Here is a 17,500-nt window from a genome sequence, read left to right on the forward strand (position 1 = left end):
AATCGGCTAACTCAATGTTGTACCCAATTCAAAGATTCTTTGTGTATTGTATTTGCATGATAATATAGTATTCATATTTAAATGATATGGAAATATCTGGAACAAAACGTTTTATTCCCAAAGGGTTTGAATTGGGTACAACATTGAGTTAGCCGATTAGGTCTATTGCCGCCAAGTACTTGGAGATGACTCCACCCACGTGCATGTTTGATATTTCGGTCTTTTGGAGGCTATCACAGCTAAGTTCACACCGTCATAAACTCATAAAAACTCATAAATTTCTCCACAACCAATATGAAGTGTTTATTTCTCGTAATATTCTCACTGATATAGTTACACTTTCTTGCATACGGAATCCGCGCCCGCAGTGCGCGCGGCATTCAAAACTGTGCTATCCTGTCAATCCTTTGCCCTTTCACCGGAAACGGACGGTGCATTCTGTCCGTAAACGACGTATCTGTCCATCTACCCTGTCGAAAGGACGCCATCAAAGTCTTTTTTCGCGAAGTTACCACAAATGAATAAATACATTCTCAATGCAGTTTTGACGTCTTCTTACACTTAATTCGAAAATACCATACTCAATTCGTCTTAAAATAGTTACAAAAAGTACAAATAACAACCAAAGCACGACAGCTGACGTTCGAATTGCCACTCGCTGGCAACTCAGTTATGAAGCTAAAGTTTGTTGACAAAAAAGTTGCCTCAAAATATTTTAAATTATATTATTTTCTGGCCCTTTAATTGTGAACAGTTGACGTGACGTCGGATACCACAGATTTTTCCGCCTGCTGAATTCTGATTGGTGAATTTACATTTCAGTAGCCCTCGCCGTATGCACGGTTGCAATTGTGTGAACACAAGAGTCCATGGACTCATGGGAACAATATCACGTGTTCCTGTCGATGCGCAAGTTTAGATTAAGCTTCTATCGTTTTCGAAAGATGGTAGCCAACGTTTAGCCGTACCCTCCCCCCGCGATGAAAAAAAACAGACAGAGAGGGAGGGTACGGCTACACGTGGACCAATATCGTACCCAGATCCCCTACGTGACAGAGTGAGATCTGGGTACGAGATTACACGTAGACAAGAAACATATATTTACATATCTGATAGGAGATTTCCACGTGCCTCACATGAAAGCTTGATCTTTTTTGTTGCAAATAAACGTCAGTCACTCCAAAAAAATATAATGCCACCTTTTCCAGTTACAGGAGATACACAAGAATAGAAGAAATTTCATCAACCTTTTTCAAGGTCAAAAACCCAAGTAGTAATGAAAAAGAACACCTTTGGCCTGGCCTTCTATGAAAACCAATAAATTCCTCGTTGCTGTAACCGACAAGAAATAACAAGTTTCCAAACAGTTGTCTTTTCACCATGCATGTAATTGCTTTTATTATTTAACACATTGTGACAATGTCCAAATATGGTCATAGCACGCTCAATATTCGTGGTGCGTACTCAACGTATATCCTGCGCACGATACGCAATTTTGTGTGTCGCGGAAAAAAATGGTAGTTTTTCCAGCTTTTTTTTTTTTTTAACAAACGTAGAAAATTGTTCTTTGTCATAAATGTGTTGAATAATAAAACAATCATACTTCTCAATCTTGCGAAATATCGCCTGATTTTAGGCAACTCGGCCAATGGTCTCGGCAAAGTATCAGGCGATATTCCGCGCGATTTCGCAGGATAATTGTTAAAAATTGCGCGCTTAGAAAGGGTTTTTCGGCTTTCTAAAAAACAATACACCCTGGTGAAAGCAAAATACAAAAACTGCGTGATAAAATGTCATTAGAAATGAAAAGAAAATCCCACTGGATAAAAATGAATAATGAAAGGAAATCCCACAGGAACAGTGTACAGCCCATAATATCTTGCGAGCTTCACCCGCCGAATTCCCTCCAAGCATGCATCGCGCGTGGAGCACAGCAGTTGAGGAGTGAATCAACTGATAGTCTCGAGCAGAGAGGTGTTTGCTGCACAATCTTTCACCATCTGTGCTTTTTCCATCACATCCACAAATGATGGAGGTGGAATACAGCATAGGCGTCCAAAATCGCTTTGGGGCGTTGAATTTTGACGACGAAGATCCCGATGAGATCCTGCACAAGCCTGAGAAAACTAAGGAGGAGCCGTCCAAGAAAGAGAAGACCAAGAAACAAGACAAAAAGGATGTAAAGCAGGCTGTTAAAGAGACGAAACCAGCCAGCACCAAGAAGGACATAGTTAACGAGGAATCGAAAAAGGAAGGTTTGTATATTTAAGAGTTTATTGTCCTTGTAACGTAAAATGTACATGTTGTACCATGACGCCATATCGTGTTGTCAAACCACATGTGGAATTTAAACATTCGCGTATCTTCCAAATTTCTCGCCGTCTTCTCTTATTTTCTTATGCATAAAGTAATATTAAATTTACCGGGATATTAGATGTTGGCAAATTTGTGTTATGTATCGTTTGTTAAGAATAAAACCATCGACAGTTGCTCGAGCAGGAACTTAAAAACCTACTAAGGTAGCTTAGCCTAGCATTTCTTTTCGCATCATGCTCAGATGGGAATTCACGTGTTGAAATAAATTCTGTGCAAGCTAAAAAAGGATTTCCTTGCTTTGTTGTTTCGATCGTAACTTGAGCGTTGAATACAAGAAATACATATTTCGCAGGAAAAATAAACATTTCCAGCACGTTTCCAGCTGTTTGTGTACATCTGAGATTGTATTGATTTTCACCAAGTGATAAATTATTCTGTTACTACTCGACCAAAACTGTTTGCCTTCGGTGCGTTTTACTTGCAATTAGCTCCCGTGTAATACTTGATTATCTTATTATTACTTTTCAGAACGAACCGAAAGCAGGCGTGGCGGTCGCGGAAAAAGCGATGTTCGGAGAGAAAACGAGAAAAACACGCGTTTAGCGAACGGACCAAGCGAACGAAAAGACCGTGATGACAACCCTCCAAGGGAAAGACGAGGAGGTGGATTTGGCGGCGGCTTTAACCGAAGGAGGGAGGGTTCCCATGGCGATCCGGACTCTCCGGAAAAAGAGGGTGGTGAAAGAGAAAGAGGAGGCTTCGATAGAGGAAGAGGAGGCCGTGGAATGCGCGGCAGAGGTGGACGCGGAGGGTTTGGACCGCGTGGAGGTGCAGGTAGCGGTGGCGGTGGAGGGAGCTTTGGAAGGAAGCGAGAGTTTGAAAGAAGAAGCGGAAGTGATCGCTCGTAAGTTTTTATTTAGTACAAAAACGTTTGATTTGCTACACATTGTGCTATTTTAATGAAAACTTGCTGTCTCACAAGCTTTGACAGTAACTGCCTGATTCTGTCTTCTGTCCCTCTGTTTTGTTATACAAAGTACCAACGTTATCTTTCTCCCCATTTTTAGTGACGATCATTGTCTTAGCTGGGTAATACTCTCATACAGTTTTGTAATTTCATCTCAAAGAAGAAAAAACCCTGTAAACTTACATACATGTTTTTTTTTGTTTATACATGTAGATGATTTTCCCTCAGTGTGTAAGATGAATCAAAGGTTTTTTCACCCAAATTTTGTGACTAAGCTGATTAGAAATGGGTCATTCATGCCGTTATAATTATTTATTTTCTTGATGCCATTCACCTTGAATCACAGAAAGGACGTTTGATTGTTGGTAGTCGTGTATCAATTTGTGGTCTACCTTCTTGTTAGATAATGTCTAAATAACTTTATACATCAATCTGCTGTTGTTATGTGCCACATAGTATCTTTTCCTTGGGGATTTTATTCTTTAGCACAATAGTCTTCTCTGCAACAACTCGACATCTTTTAACAAACTTTTGGGCACTGCTTCGGGTATCGCACACAATAGAAGTAACTATTGTGTATTAGTAATTTTGTTTTGGCTGGTTATTGTTTCCTGGCTTTTGTTTCTTTTGTTTTACATCATGTGTTTACTGGTATGTTTCTATGCAAAGTAAAAACCAAAATTTTGCATTTTACCTTTGCTTTGACATCATTTGGTAGAGTGATGTAATAGTGAAATAATGATGGTAAATTGCAGGATGACTGAAAGAGATTTCAATAAAATTAAAATTGTTGACTGATTTGAGTAAAGTAACTGATTGTCATCCACAAAATGAATTTTAACATTAGGTTAGAAAAAAATTTATCTTTAATAATTACTTCAGTTAAGGGAAAAGAGTAGCCTGCCCACTTCTCTGAGTCGAATGTTTGTGGTCATTGAAACCCCTGAATGATGTTTATTTAGTGTTCGTGCCAACATTGTAAGAAAATAGTTTTGTTGTTTTGCTCTTGATCTTAATCAAACAAAACATACTTTTAAGGGAGACTTCATTTAAATTAAAGTTGATTTGTGGAGGAAGATATGTGGTGTATTTTGTCATTTAGTGGTTAAATCTGTTGCACAAAATTATCTAAACACAGTAAAACCTTCAGGGTTAGGATTAGGGTTAGCGTTAGGGTTAGGTTAGGGCAATTGTATAATTACTGAACGTTTTATACCTTGTTTAAAAAAAATTGAAACAATAGAAAAAGAGACACCAAGTACCTACCTTTGTGTACGATGATTACTGCTGACATTAATTTTGCTGTTAACAAAATTGGAGTTCTTTGTAATGGCAGTCAAATCTCTGACTGAGCCACTAGTATTCTTGTTAAAGGTCAATGTGAGGTTTTCTTGTGTCTGTTATGTGAAATGATTTCACTTTTTCTTTTCCTTTTAAAGGGGCTGTGTCATGCAAAATGATGTAATTTCATGACACCGACAATGCCCGAAAATTAGAATGAAACATTGTAGTAACAACTTAAATCTGTTGAACAACATAAAAGAAATACAGCAAAAGGAAAGAGAAGCATGGATAGACACAAATGGGAGAAGATTGAAACAGATTGCATTTGGGTAATCTTGAAAAAAGTTGGGCCGACGTTTTTCAAGTTTATGACAAATCGCCTGGATAAAGGTCATTTTTGCTCAGAATCATCTTGTTTGTGATGTAAAAATAATTTGATTATTAAAAGAATTCCACATCACCATTTTCAAGTTTAACTCGTGTTAACAAAAGATTTCCCCTTAACATCCTAAAATGACATGACATAGCCCCTTTAAATTTTGGTTAAAACTGCACTTAGCATTAATTTTACTATCTGTCCTATTTTGTGAGAGAACTTTGTCCTTTCCTTCTGGTCTAGGGGCCCCCGACTGGACAATTCAAGTCGCGGGGACAGAAGGTTGGACATACATTTATCATTTAATACCATTTCATTCTTAGCCTTTAAATGTTACCAATATATTTTGCACATTTCTGTTCTTTGTTAAGCTCTACTGAAGGGTTATCCCTGGGCATGAGTAAAATTGTGTTGGGTTAAACAGAGTAAAGTGTTTAAGTGGCCCTCTTGGTAGGTTGAACATTATTTGAGTTTCAAAAATAATTGTTTTCTCCTTTCTTGCAAAGAAGATTATGGTAATTTACCTAAAACAGTGGAGTGGCAGTTGGTTATTGTGTTTTGAAAAGAGGGTGTACTACATGTTTAAGTTTTAATTCTGATCAGTTTGGCCACGCACAGGTGGCTCAGTTGGTTGAGCACGTGGCTGCCATGCGGGAATTCGTGAGTTTGACTCTGGCCGGACCAACACTCAGGGTCTTTAAATAACTGAGGAGAAAGTGCTGCCTTTGTCATGACATCCACAAATGGTAAGACTTTCAAGTTTCTCGGATAAGGACTATAAGCCGTAGGCCTGGTCTCACAAATGTCTTCCGTGTTCGTTAGTTCCCTGTGGGACGTTTAAGAACCCAAACACCACTCGAGAAGAGTAGGGGATGAAGTTCCCGGTGTTGTGGCTGTCCTCTGTGAGTGTATGGGTGGGTGGATATAGCAGGTCCACATCAGCAGAATAGCTGCCAAAACTTCAACCTGCTCAAGCAAATAAATGACAAACAAACAAATAATATTATTGAATGTCAATTAGTAAAATATTGCGGAAAAATGCAGATAGAGGGTGGTGTTTTCCAATGAAGCTAAAGGTGGAGGTATTTAACACCTTCAGCAAAAACTGAATTCAACATTAGCAATGCACTGAATCATTGAGATAGTTTTTAAAATAGTGTACTTATTTTGTTCCAAGACTTCAGAGAAACAGTAACATGCATGTTGTGTTGTCTTTTGCTTATAAATTATTTGAAATATTAGCAACTCTTGGGATTACTTTAAAATTGATTCCACTTTACTTCTGTGACATTTCTTTTATCAAAGCCAAGGAAGTATTTCTTAAAATCATTTTAGGAAAAATGTATTTTGCATTCTACTTTCGTGTTGAAAGGAGATGCAAAATAGGTTTTTCCTGATTAAAGTGATGGTTCCACTTAATTTTTTTAAAATTCCAATTCTTGGCATAGAGGTTACAGGAAAAAAAAATTCAATCTAGGAATTTACTAAATTCTGTTTTAAATTTTGGCCATAGTTTTGATTGATAAGCAGTTAAAAAAAGAAAAGTAAATAGACAAGACAAAGTGTTTAAAGTTTTGACAATGTGTTTGCTGTCAACCCTTTCACTCCTGTAAGGGCCAATGAGACTTAGATTTTACTCTGTCTAACGCCAGACGATTTTACTCGTCAATGGGGAACCCCACAGGAGTGAAAGGGTTAACTATGTGACGAAATACTTTTTGTATTGTTTCTTATTTCATTTATTTCTCTTTTATCTAGTCATGTGCTAATTTTTGTCTGCTCTAAAATATTAGTATGATAAAGGTTCAAAGATATCTGTTCCTTTTTTAACTTTTGACAAAAAGTCATCTGACAATGACTTTCTGCTTAACATCAGAACTTTATAATAGAGTAGTTATGAAACCAAGCTTGTTTAACCCATTGACTCTTGGGGGTTCCCCATTGACATTAGACAGTAAAATACTAAGTCTGGCCGGTTTAGTCCGGTTTGGGTGTCATTGGGTTAATGGCGACATTATTCAGTGAATGATTAATTCTTCACATTAGCTTCTCTATTCTTCTCTAATCACTTACTCCTTTGGTTCCCCGGAACACGCCAGCTGACAAGTAAATTGTCTAGTGTTAGAAAGAGTAAACTCTGTTATGTCTTAGTCCCAGGAGTCTCTGAGTTAAAAAGGGATGTCAATTGAACTTGTTTTGTTCTTTTAAGCATCCTTGGCATCAAGACTACATTAAGCTACATGTATGCAGGTACATCCCTAAGAAAGTTCTCTTTTTGTGTCTTAATGAATGAAGGATTTTTCCTCGTTGATTTTGTAGTTCAGTAAAGCCTCAGGACAAGCGTGAAGGTGGAGGTCAGTACAACTGGGGCAATCCAACAGAAGGATCAGGGTAAGTTTTATTTGGCCCTTTCCATGAGCAAATCTTCGTAAAGTCTCTGCATACGAGCCAGAAGGCAGGGTTCTTGCTAAGTTTTTGCACAGGAGGTAAAAAACCAAAAATAGCAGGTAACCTTGTTACCTGCCCCTGCATGGGCTAGCAAGCTCATGTCTTAACTTGACGTTCGTATTGATCGCTGTCGCGTTCCAGCTGCTCCTAAATTAATTTAATACTCAGCAAAAAGGAAGTAGCTTATAATGCTATTTCATTGATTTTCACTCACAACGCTTTTCTGACGCTATTGTTGAAAACTAAATTCCAAAAGACCTTTCTGTCGTTTTCCACGTGTGGATGCCATGTTGTAAACGTTTAATGATGGATTATCGGGGGTTTCCCCTGGCTGCGGGAGGAATGGAAAGGAAACATGGCGGATATCGTTGCGAGGGATGAGTTGGCGAAAACAAGCTGGATTGCTTTTACAAATGGTATACTTTCGAAGCGATAACATGTGCCAGATATCTTCACAGGATTGGTTGGAAAGGGAAAGCAATATTTTCCCAAAAACACAATGTGATTTCACTTTTAAACAGACGAACATTCGTTGAATAATTTCGGCAAATGTGTCAGTGAAACAGCCGGTAACATTTACTTGAACAGCCTGTAAAAATAACCGGTTACCGGCTCTTAACAAGAACCCTGAGAAGGCCCATCAGGCTGGTGCTTATCTCCGGTTACTGTAGCATGAACTGACTGAGAGTATTTCTACTCTCCCCTGGATGGGATTACCCAGGGTTACCCCCCAGCATTAAATTTGCCGGTACCCATTTACCGTATTTACCCGTGTATAATGCGCACTTTTTTTCCGAAATTTGAAGTTCAAAATTTACACTGCGCATTATACACGGAACCTTTTGTTTATTGCTACACTAATTTGCATACACGCGAAACTGAAACCGCTGGTCATTTTCAAACGTAAGACCATGCCAAGGATCCAAAACAGCACGGCGTTGTCGTAACTGTTCAAGAAAAAGGCTGGATGGACAGTGAAATCATGAAAATTTGGATCGAAAAAGTCTGGCGTGCTCGTATTGGAGGCCTTAGTCGGCAAAGGAGTCTACTCGTGTTTGATTCCTTCGAAGCACACAAGACAGAGCAGGTGAAGCGATTGCTGAAATCAGAGAACACGGATTTGTCCATGTAGAAGTTTAAATACAGACTTTGAGCAAATTTAACAGTAACAACAGAGCGCCGGTGCATGGAACACTTTTGTTTATTCAAAGTACAGTCATATTAAGTTATCGTTCGTTATCGCATGCTTCAAAATTTTGATACGTAAATAATTCCCAGTTAAAGATAGCTAGCTTGTCGCGTCGCTTCAGTCGCTTTGAAACTATTAACGTGTAAACAATCAATCTTAAAGCATGGCTCGCTCTGAAACTTTTAACATGTATATAACACCCTTGTTTTAAAGCCTTAAGGTATCGCTCGATTCGAAACTTTTACTACTGTAAATAATCCTTTTGATAATCCTTTTGTATTTAAGTTTAAGTATCGCTCGCTTCGAAAATGTGAATAATCACATTGCAAGCTTTAGGTAATTAACTGTTGAAACGAAGCATGCATGTTTTTTTTCAAAGAAAAATGTTGCAAAAATAAGGGTGCGCATTATACACGGGTAAATACGGTATACACCTGGGTGGAGAGAGGCACCGTGAGAGTAAAGTGACTTGCGTAAGAACACAACACAATGTTCCCGGCCAGGAACTGAACGCGGACCATTCTCTCCGGAGTCGAGCACACTAACCATGAGGCCACTGCGTTATAATCGTAACCTTGCCATTCTTATATATGAGCCAAGAAAATGGCTTTGAATCTCAACTTTGATTGCATTTTTAGTATCAGTTGTCTCTTTTTACTATCCCTGAAACCTTCATCCTCATGTGCCTTATCAGCTTCCTGCAACATTACTTTCAAAAGAATAAAACTTAAAGAAATTGGTAGGTTATTATAATTAGTTGTGGGTCACTATTGTTGCAAGAAACCAAGTGGCTCAAAAATTGGGAGGCAACCAAGACCAGTGTAATCTTGGTGTAACACCATGCCATTTTCAAGCAAACTCACTCGTTGACAAGAAAATAGACCACTTTATAAATGGTCACCACCTTTACATTCTTTTATGTCAATTTGACCAACTGCCGTCATTTTAAAACAAATATTCTTTTAAAATTTGCTCATTGTAGCGAGGCTAGAAAGGCTTCTTAGCATAAAACAGAAGAATGTTTTATCTGGCTGCCATTATTATGAAGGAGGTCTGTTTGTAAGCAGTTACATCACCAACAAATCACGAATTCATGGAATGAGTTTTCTGGTATTTGATTATTTGATGTAATCTAAATACCCTCAAAATAAATGAATAAAACTCAGCTGGATTGAGAATATTGTACCTTGTGGTGTTATATTTTTGTTACCACACAGGGCTCGGATTTAACTTTTGGACTTAAGGTCTCAGTAAAGGTAAATTTGGGGCATCTCGCTCAAATGCTGTTTTAGCAAATCTTGAATTAGTGGGCTTTGAAGTATATTTTCCCCCAAAAAATTCTGAAAAATTAATTTTAAGGTGACTCAAACCAGTTTCAACACTTTATTAGAAGGATTGACACTACAGCACTTTATCACATAACAGAAATTTTATGGTACCATGTGAAACATCAATTTATTGCTGAACAACATGCAGTTATTTTTGTGACATAACAAGTTACCATGGCAACAGGAAAGCCTTGCAAAAACAACCTATGTTTTGGCTTTAGTTGCACATATCTGAAAAACTAACTCAGTGATCCCAATTTTGTATTGCATAAAAGTGATCAGCAGGCCAAGATGAAACTATCTGCAAAGTTTAAAAAAATTCTGTGGGGCAGATTCAGAGCTACTTTAAATTTTCAATTAATTAAGGTGGCTCTGAATCCACTTCGTGGAATTTTTAAAAACTTTGCAGAAAGTTCCATTTTTGTATGCTGATTACATTTCAGAAAGAAAAATTGGGGGTCACAGTTCTTTTGAGATATGAGCAGCTAAAGCTAAAATATGGGGTCTTTTTGCAGTGCTTTCCTGTTGCAATGGTAGCTTTCTATGTCACAAAAATGACCCAATCTTTTTCAGCAATTATTGGTGTATGATATGGTACCATAACATTGCTGTTAAGTGATAAAGTGTCAATCCTTCTAATAAGGACGTTTCTTTCAAGTGTTGAAACTGGTTTAAGCCACCTTAAAGATGGTGATGCCAATTGTTAACAAGGGAAAATATTGAAAACATTTGAAGGCGAATGTTATTTGTAGAGGCAAAATTTAAGTAGGCAAGGTGGCTTGGAAACTAGAAATAGTTATTGCTAAGTGCCAATGAAACAGTCAATATAACACACAGTTTGCAGATTTGTATCAGAGTTCCAATTTTTTTTATTCGAAAGTACTGCAACTCAACTTGTCTAGTTAACAATAATACAGTAATAGAAATTGCACACTTTGTATCTCCAACAACACTGTAGATGTCAACGTATTTTGCAATAATATGGAAAGTACGGCTGTAATTTTTGAACGGCCATAATTTTAACAGCAATTTACAATAATAATTAAGTTGAATACCAAGTCGCCAAAATTAAATACAAATAGCTCATTGTGCCATAAATTCATTTCATATCTTGTCAGTGGGCTTTCAGGAATGTCATACGTGTGACCTCAAAGTGCTAATTTAGATTTTTATCCAGTTCTGAGCTAAAATCAGCAAATTTTAGCATGATGGCGCCAGGATCACTTCTCTCCTTTATTCATGAATAGTGTTGTGTATTTAACTAAGTTCTGTCCTCAGTATGTAGAGCAAAGCAGGTTCAGGCACATTGACCCTAACTTGAAAATGCTTCTGCAACATGATTTAAAGAAAGTTTACCAAAGTTGTGTTCTTTGACAATTTCAGTGAGGACGCTGAAGTCTTTCCTCAATCAGAGGTGACCGATTGGGCAGAAGCTTCACCTGATTCTGGTGCACCCAAGGAAACGCCAGATGAGTAAGTCTATGGTTTATTCATATTCCAGTATTTTGGTTAAGTTTGTATGATAATTGTACAGAACATTGTGTGAAGTGTGTTGCTTAAGGATGCATCTCCAAGATACTTGGGTTTCCTGTGGGCGATGCCTACTAATACATTGATATATTTGCACGGCTTTTAAACTGTCTGGAGAAAGTAAATCTTAGTAAGTACTCTTGGTATCCAAAAAGAAAATTGGGGGTAACCATGCATTTTTGAGAGGGGATCAATCTTCAATTTGAGAAAAAACGCCATACATTGCTTTGTATTTTAAAGCTTTTTACAAACATTATTCATGAATTATCTTTGGAAAATTCATGGTTACCCCCAATGTTCTTTTTGGATTTTAATAATACTTTTTAAGATCTACATTTCCTGCATAATCGTAAACAGGGCAAAAATATCTTTGAATTAGTAGGCACCGTCCTTAATGAGCTCTCTGAAAATTTAAACGTGATACACCAGATAACTTTTGAGCAAATTATGATGCTTTAAAAATTCGAAATTTAATAGAAAATATATGGGATCATTAGTGTTTTTTCTCCCCGTAGAATTTATCAGTTTTGGATGGCTAATAACTGGCATGTTATCCAAGCTAAAAGGCTTAAAATTAAAGATTTAACTAACTTTACTAGGATTCTCAGTTGATTATGCCACTTACATGTGGGAAGTTTTCAACAAAGTTTCAACATTTAAGTTACCATGTTGTTAAGGGAAACTTTCCTTGTTTTCAATAATAACTTTTAGTCCTGTGACGTCATGAGCAATGAAGCCCGCCAAAATCTACAAATCATGACCGTTTAAAATGATGTCAAAACCCTTTACCATTGAAAACACTAAAACTTTGTCATCATACTTACTGGCATACTCAGCTGAGAAAAGTGGTGAGAGGTTCTTTCTCCTTTTGAAGTCAATTTGTAAATAGCATGATGTAAACATTAAAGTCAGCAAAGATTCCCTTATTGTACATGATGGCCCAATGGTAATGCTCCTGGTTCATCCCTGTGGACCCAGGATGGCATATTAAGTTCGTATGTGGGCAGAGTTTCAGTCAATCTTAATCTTACTGCGAGGATTTTTCTGTGGGCACTCTGGTTTTCCTCCCTCTGCAAAATCGACTCCTAGCTTATTCCTTCCGGCTGTGGTGCAGTGCTTGAGCATGCGATCCAATCGAAAACCAGTTCCTGGTCAGCGGTCGACTTTAAAATAACAGCTGACTTCGACGTGACCCCGCGATATGGTCACGTGAAACTGGTCAGTGGATACCTTGTTTTGACAGGTGTCAATTAACCACAACATAGATGTTCAAATTGCGATCATAGCTTCACTTGATTTCATATCCGCAGTTCATATATGATTCATTTCATATACCATTTCATCATAGTTTCACTTGATCAAAGATGTTCCCGCCAAAAAACGCAGGTTGCACCACAGAGTTTTATATTGGCATGCATGGACGGGTGAACGTACGGTGACCAAAACCAAATTTTTTTCGCACAGATGGGTTACCATATTTTCTTAGTTCTCATCCGTTCACAGTCCTTTGTTTTAAGACTCTTAATACTAATACTAATACTAATACTAATACTAGACCGCTCCCCATAGGGGCTCTTCAGGGCCAATGAAACACAACGAAACGGCGGAACAGAATAACAACAACTGGTAAGAATCCCAACTGGCCGGAAGTAAACCAGTTGGCGATTTACAAGTGCAGCTGGGAAGTTGAACCAGGGACTTCCAGGATCAAATACACCTTGTTCCAAAATGGCCGCTGATTTATGCGGATACAAAAACAAATTGGCCCTTGTTGCCTCGTTCAAGATAGAATATTCTTTTGAATTTTAAGCTTAAGAACGTGGCATCAAGGGCTAATTTGAATAAGAACAAAAGAACATTTAAGTGGCGGCCATTTTGGAATAAGGTGTAGTCAACTAGTGGTCAGAGCGGGTCTTGAACCCGGGATCCCTGGATCTCAAGGCAAGCGCCCTAACCGCTTGGCCATATTGCCTCTAAATCTTTTTCTCTGTTTTGTAGTGCTCAAGAAGAAGAAGACAAGGAGAATGATGAAGAGAAAGAAGAGGAAGAGGAACCCCTAAAGGAAATGACCCTGGACGAGTGGAAAGCGCTGCAAGATAAAGAGAAACACAGGGCGTCGTTTGAGCTGCGCAAACCAGGGGAAGGGGAGAAGAAAGGAATGTGGAAGAATACCAAAGTGTATAAAAGATCAGATGCGGGTGAATCCGAGTTTGCATCCAAGAGAGTAAGAAGATTTACTAATAGTATTGTTTGTTGGACAAGTGGTGACTTGTGACTACACAAAAATTTGGTTTTATCAACGGAGTTGATAAAATCATTCAATCAATCAATCCTACTGACAAAGCCAAAATTGACCACCGTACAGGCATTCTAAAGCTGACGTTTCGAGTGTTACCCCTTCGTCAGAGTGAATCCATTTGACGTTTCGAGCGTTAGTCCTTCGTCAGAGCGAATCCAATGGATTCACTCTGACGAAGAACTAACGCTCGAAACGTCAGCTTTTAGAATCGCCGTACGGTGGTCAAGAGACCCTTTTTGGATTCTCACGGCTGGACTGGATCTAGCATGAAATGGAGGCTAATGCGGGCAAATCTTTTCAAATGCAAGTTAATATGCCCGCGTTAGCCTCAATTTCATGCTAGATCCAGCCCAACCGTTAGAATACGAAACTGGCCAATTTACATTATCAACTCCGTTCATAAAACCAACTTTTTGTATACTACTTCCCCACCGACACAGCACCACAGTTTCTTTAGAAACTACCCCCTTCATTCGCTAGCAAAACCGATTGAGTTATCCAGTGGATAGTGATTTGTGAATGATTTGTGGATAGCGCTATCCACCCTTCGAACAACCTGGGCCCGAACAATGCGAGAGAGCGTTTGTTGCATATCGATTTGTTCACACGTGAACATTTTTAATTTCAGGTTATTGAAGAAAGAATTAAAACTTCTGGCCGAGTCAAGCAAATTATCCCAGTGGACTTTAAAACCACAACTGAACCTCGCAGAGGTGGGCGTGGCGGTCGAGGCGAGAGAGGGAATCGCGGAGGCCGAGGTGGGCGCGGACGAGGGCGGGGATTTGGAAACAGATCGGACGGTGGTGAAAGCGCAATGTTTGACATACATGCCGACGAGGAATTTCCTACTCTTTCATGAAAAAAAGGTCGAAGAGACCAAAATGACTGGACTTAAACTTGTTCCTGGAAACTTGAACTGAAGTGTTATATTCAAGGAAGCGAACAAGAAAATTTTGGTGCAGTTTGGTGGACATAAGCAGACGCGATTTTTCTTAACTCGCTCAAATAGTTTGTTGTAAGATTACTCCGCTGTTACAAAAGACTTTAAAAAGTGAACAGCGTTTTCTTCCGTAAATGAACAAGGGCGCGCAAATTAGGGTGTGCTCGCATAGCAAGGGATTTATAGTATTGTGTCTCCTCGGGATGTGTGCGAAATTTTCATGAAGCAGAGCAGACTTTTACCTTCGTTTCGAAAGCGAAAACAAGTGCCAATTTTTTTTCGTGTTGTAAAGTAACGCTACGTTTCGTACCATCGAAAATAGTTTTCACAAAAAAGTTTGCACTTCAACGTGTGGCGAAAAGCAGCCGAAAAGGCGTCTTGACTCGTGCCATCTATAGCATGGTTAATAGGCCTCTAAAGTCATTGAAAGTTCTTTAAATAAGCCACGTTAAGACGTTTCGTACCTGTACTTAAATTGTACACATAATGAGAAGGAAAGTCCATTGATGACTTAACACAACTTAGGAACCCGAGAAATAAGATTGTCATGAAAATCTCGTGGGTTTCCTTTGATCGAACGCAATAAAAAAGCGAGTCCTTGAAGTCTCGACATTGGAAAAGCATTGTGTACGGACTTTACTGCTGCCCGTTAGATTGTCCTGCAGTTCATGGCTTTTTTAGGTATTGTAAAAGTGCTACTACGGTCAATCACTTCTCGTTTTTCTTCATATTTCGAAAGTTCTTGTGCTGAATACTCGAAATGCGAGATTTTATGTAATCATTTCACAGGGTAACTTTTTTTCATGTGAAAGTGACGTCATTTACTCACGAGCTTAAAAATGTATGATGCAGTGCGTGAATGCGGCTTAATTTGAATGCAGAATACAAATTTGGCGACCCAAAACTCTCACTGTACATGGTAATTAAGCAGAATTCACACACGTCAGTTCTTCTCGAGCACTTCGCTGAAAGGTTATCGGTCAGAACAACACAAGTAATGGCGGACCGTTAAGTAAAAATAAACAGTCTTCCTCATGAAAACTACTTTAAAGAATTTCGCCTGTTGATCATTCGACGCAAGTACTTTCGAAATGTGAAGAAAAGCAACGACTTCTTTTCATCGTAGTAGCACTTTTAAGTGCTAAAAAGTTTAAAAGAGTTATAATATGAGGACAAACGTTGCCATCTTCACTCCGGTCCCTAAATATTACACTTCGTGTTCACCGCTAATTTTTTGGATGAGGAGTTTTTCTCTTACTGACTGCTCGACAACCCAGACGATTGTTATGGAAGTAAAAAGGTTTGAGCGACTTGTATTGAATCTCCACAGGCGTTGATTTGCTGCATAGTGAAGTTTCATCTGATGTGAAACTAGTAGAAAAAAATGTCTGTCAGAGGATGACCCCTTTTGTGGAAGTAGACTGCTCAACCGTACCGTTAAAGGCTTGCAAAAAAATGCGGAAAGTGGAGGCAGACTTCCCAGCATCCCACGCGCTACTTTTCTTTCTCTATTCTTCTGACCGCTTTGCAGCGTGATCTACAACGACGACGCAACGAAACGTCACCAGCTCGATTTTGATTGGCTATAAGAACGCAGCTGATTATTGTTTGCTGTTTCTCTTACGTCATACCTACAGACAATCGATGTTATATATGTAGAATTGACGTCATACTTACAGACAATAGTTTTATGCATGAAAAGTGACGTCACTTAACACAATGGGCAGAGAAGAGGAAAGAAGACTGCAATCGCAGAAACATTCTTTGATTTGCCGCTCATCCAAAGAAATGGATTAGTCAGTCCTCTTGTCTTTACAAGTGCAGCTCAGGAATATGCATAATAAAACAATTATTGGATTCGGTTTTCGCATGGTAGCGATAATTATATCAAGGCCAAAGTTTGTGTTATCTGCCGAAGCCAAAGGCAGAGGGGGATTACAAACTGAGGCCTTGGATAATTATCGCTACCGTGCGAAAACCGAATCCAGTAATAATTAGGCCAGTTTCGTACTCTAACGGTTGGACTGGATCTAGCATGAAATGGAGGCTAATGCGGGAAAATTAATTTGCATTTGAAAAGATTTGCCCGCAGTAGCCTCCATTCCATGCTACAATAGGTCCAGTCCAGCCGTGAGAATTCGAAAATGGTCTATTGTTGACTGTTTCGTGGCATTCTCGTTGACGTCGCCGACGTGGAACCTTAAGGTCCCTAATAGTAGGGAGCTTACGAAACGAGGACGACGACGGCAAAGAGGACTTCTTTTAAAAATACAAGTCGCGTTATTCATATCACTACGAAGCTATTTCATGTCGTTTCGCCTTAAAAATGTGTAGCAACTGTCAAGGAATGAAACTGGTATGAGTGGGTTGGAAGCTTAGAGAGAGAACTGAAAATTCATCGTCATGTGCTAACGTCCCCCACAGAACCTTGAATTTGGTCATTTCACGTCGTCATTTAGGAGATGACGGCAAAGAAATGTACCAAAATGTAAAACGCACGTGCAGAGCGTGCAGAGCTATTGTTTTTGCTCACTAAACCTATTGTTTTGTAGCGTCGTCGTTGCCGTCGGCGTCGTCGTTTCGTAAGCTCCCTAGTGAAAGGAGGAAGGAGGCCTCTGCGGAGGAGAGTGTATTGATAGGGTTACGCAAGGACTAAGACGAAGCCAACGAGAACGTCGTCTAAAAATATTATTTCTCGTTAATTGTTACTATTTTGTTACAACCTTAAGTCGTTTGGAATGGAAGGTGTGTACCAACATTGCAGGAATAAAATTGGCATGAACGGTATGGTTATTTGGGAAGAAAATGAAAAATGTCTCGTCA

The 17,500-nt window shown here is 38.9% G+C and overlaps 1 protein-coding gene across 2 annotated transcripts; it reads left to right on the forward strand.

The window, feature by feature from the left end:
- Window positions 1–1,920: 1,920 nt before the first annotated feature.
- On the forward strand, window positions 1,921–15,297 carry LOC138024466 (SERPINE1 mRNA-binding protein 1-like). 2 transcript variants are annotated; one of them, XM_068871674.1, is made up of 7 exons: window positions 1,921–2,255; window positions 2,845–3,220; window positions 5,187–5,225; window positions 7,263–7,334; window positions 11,292–11,381; window positions 13,437–13,662; window positions 14,366–15,297. In XM_068871674.1, exons 1-7 carry the CDS (start codon window positions 2,027–2,029, stop codon window positions 14,594–14,596), a joined length of 1,263 nt encoding a protein of 420 aa, XP_068727775.1. In that variant the 5' UTR covers window positions 1,921–2,026; the 3' UTR covers window positions 14,597–15,297. The 2 variants fall into 2 exon arrangements, with proteins under 2 accessions (XP_068727775.1, XP_068727776.1); XM_068871675.1 differs by lacking the exon at window positions 5,187–5,225.
- The last annotated feature ends 2,203 nt before the right edge of the window (window positions 15,298–17,500 follow it).

The sequence above is a fragment of the Montipora capricornis genome, chromosome 11, assembly GCF_036669925.1.
Source record: "Montipora capricornis isolate CH-2021 chromosome 11, ASM3666992v2, whole genome shotgun sequence".
In the NCBI taxonomy this organism is placed as follows: domain Eukaryota; kingdom Metazoa; phylum Cnidaria; class Anthozoa; order Scleractinia; family Acroporidae; genus Montipora; species Montipora capricornis.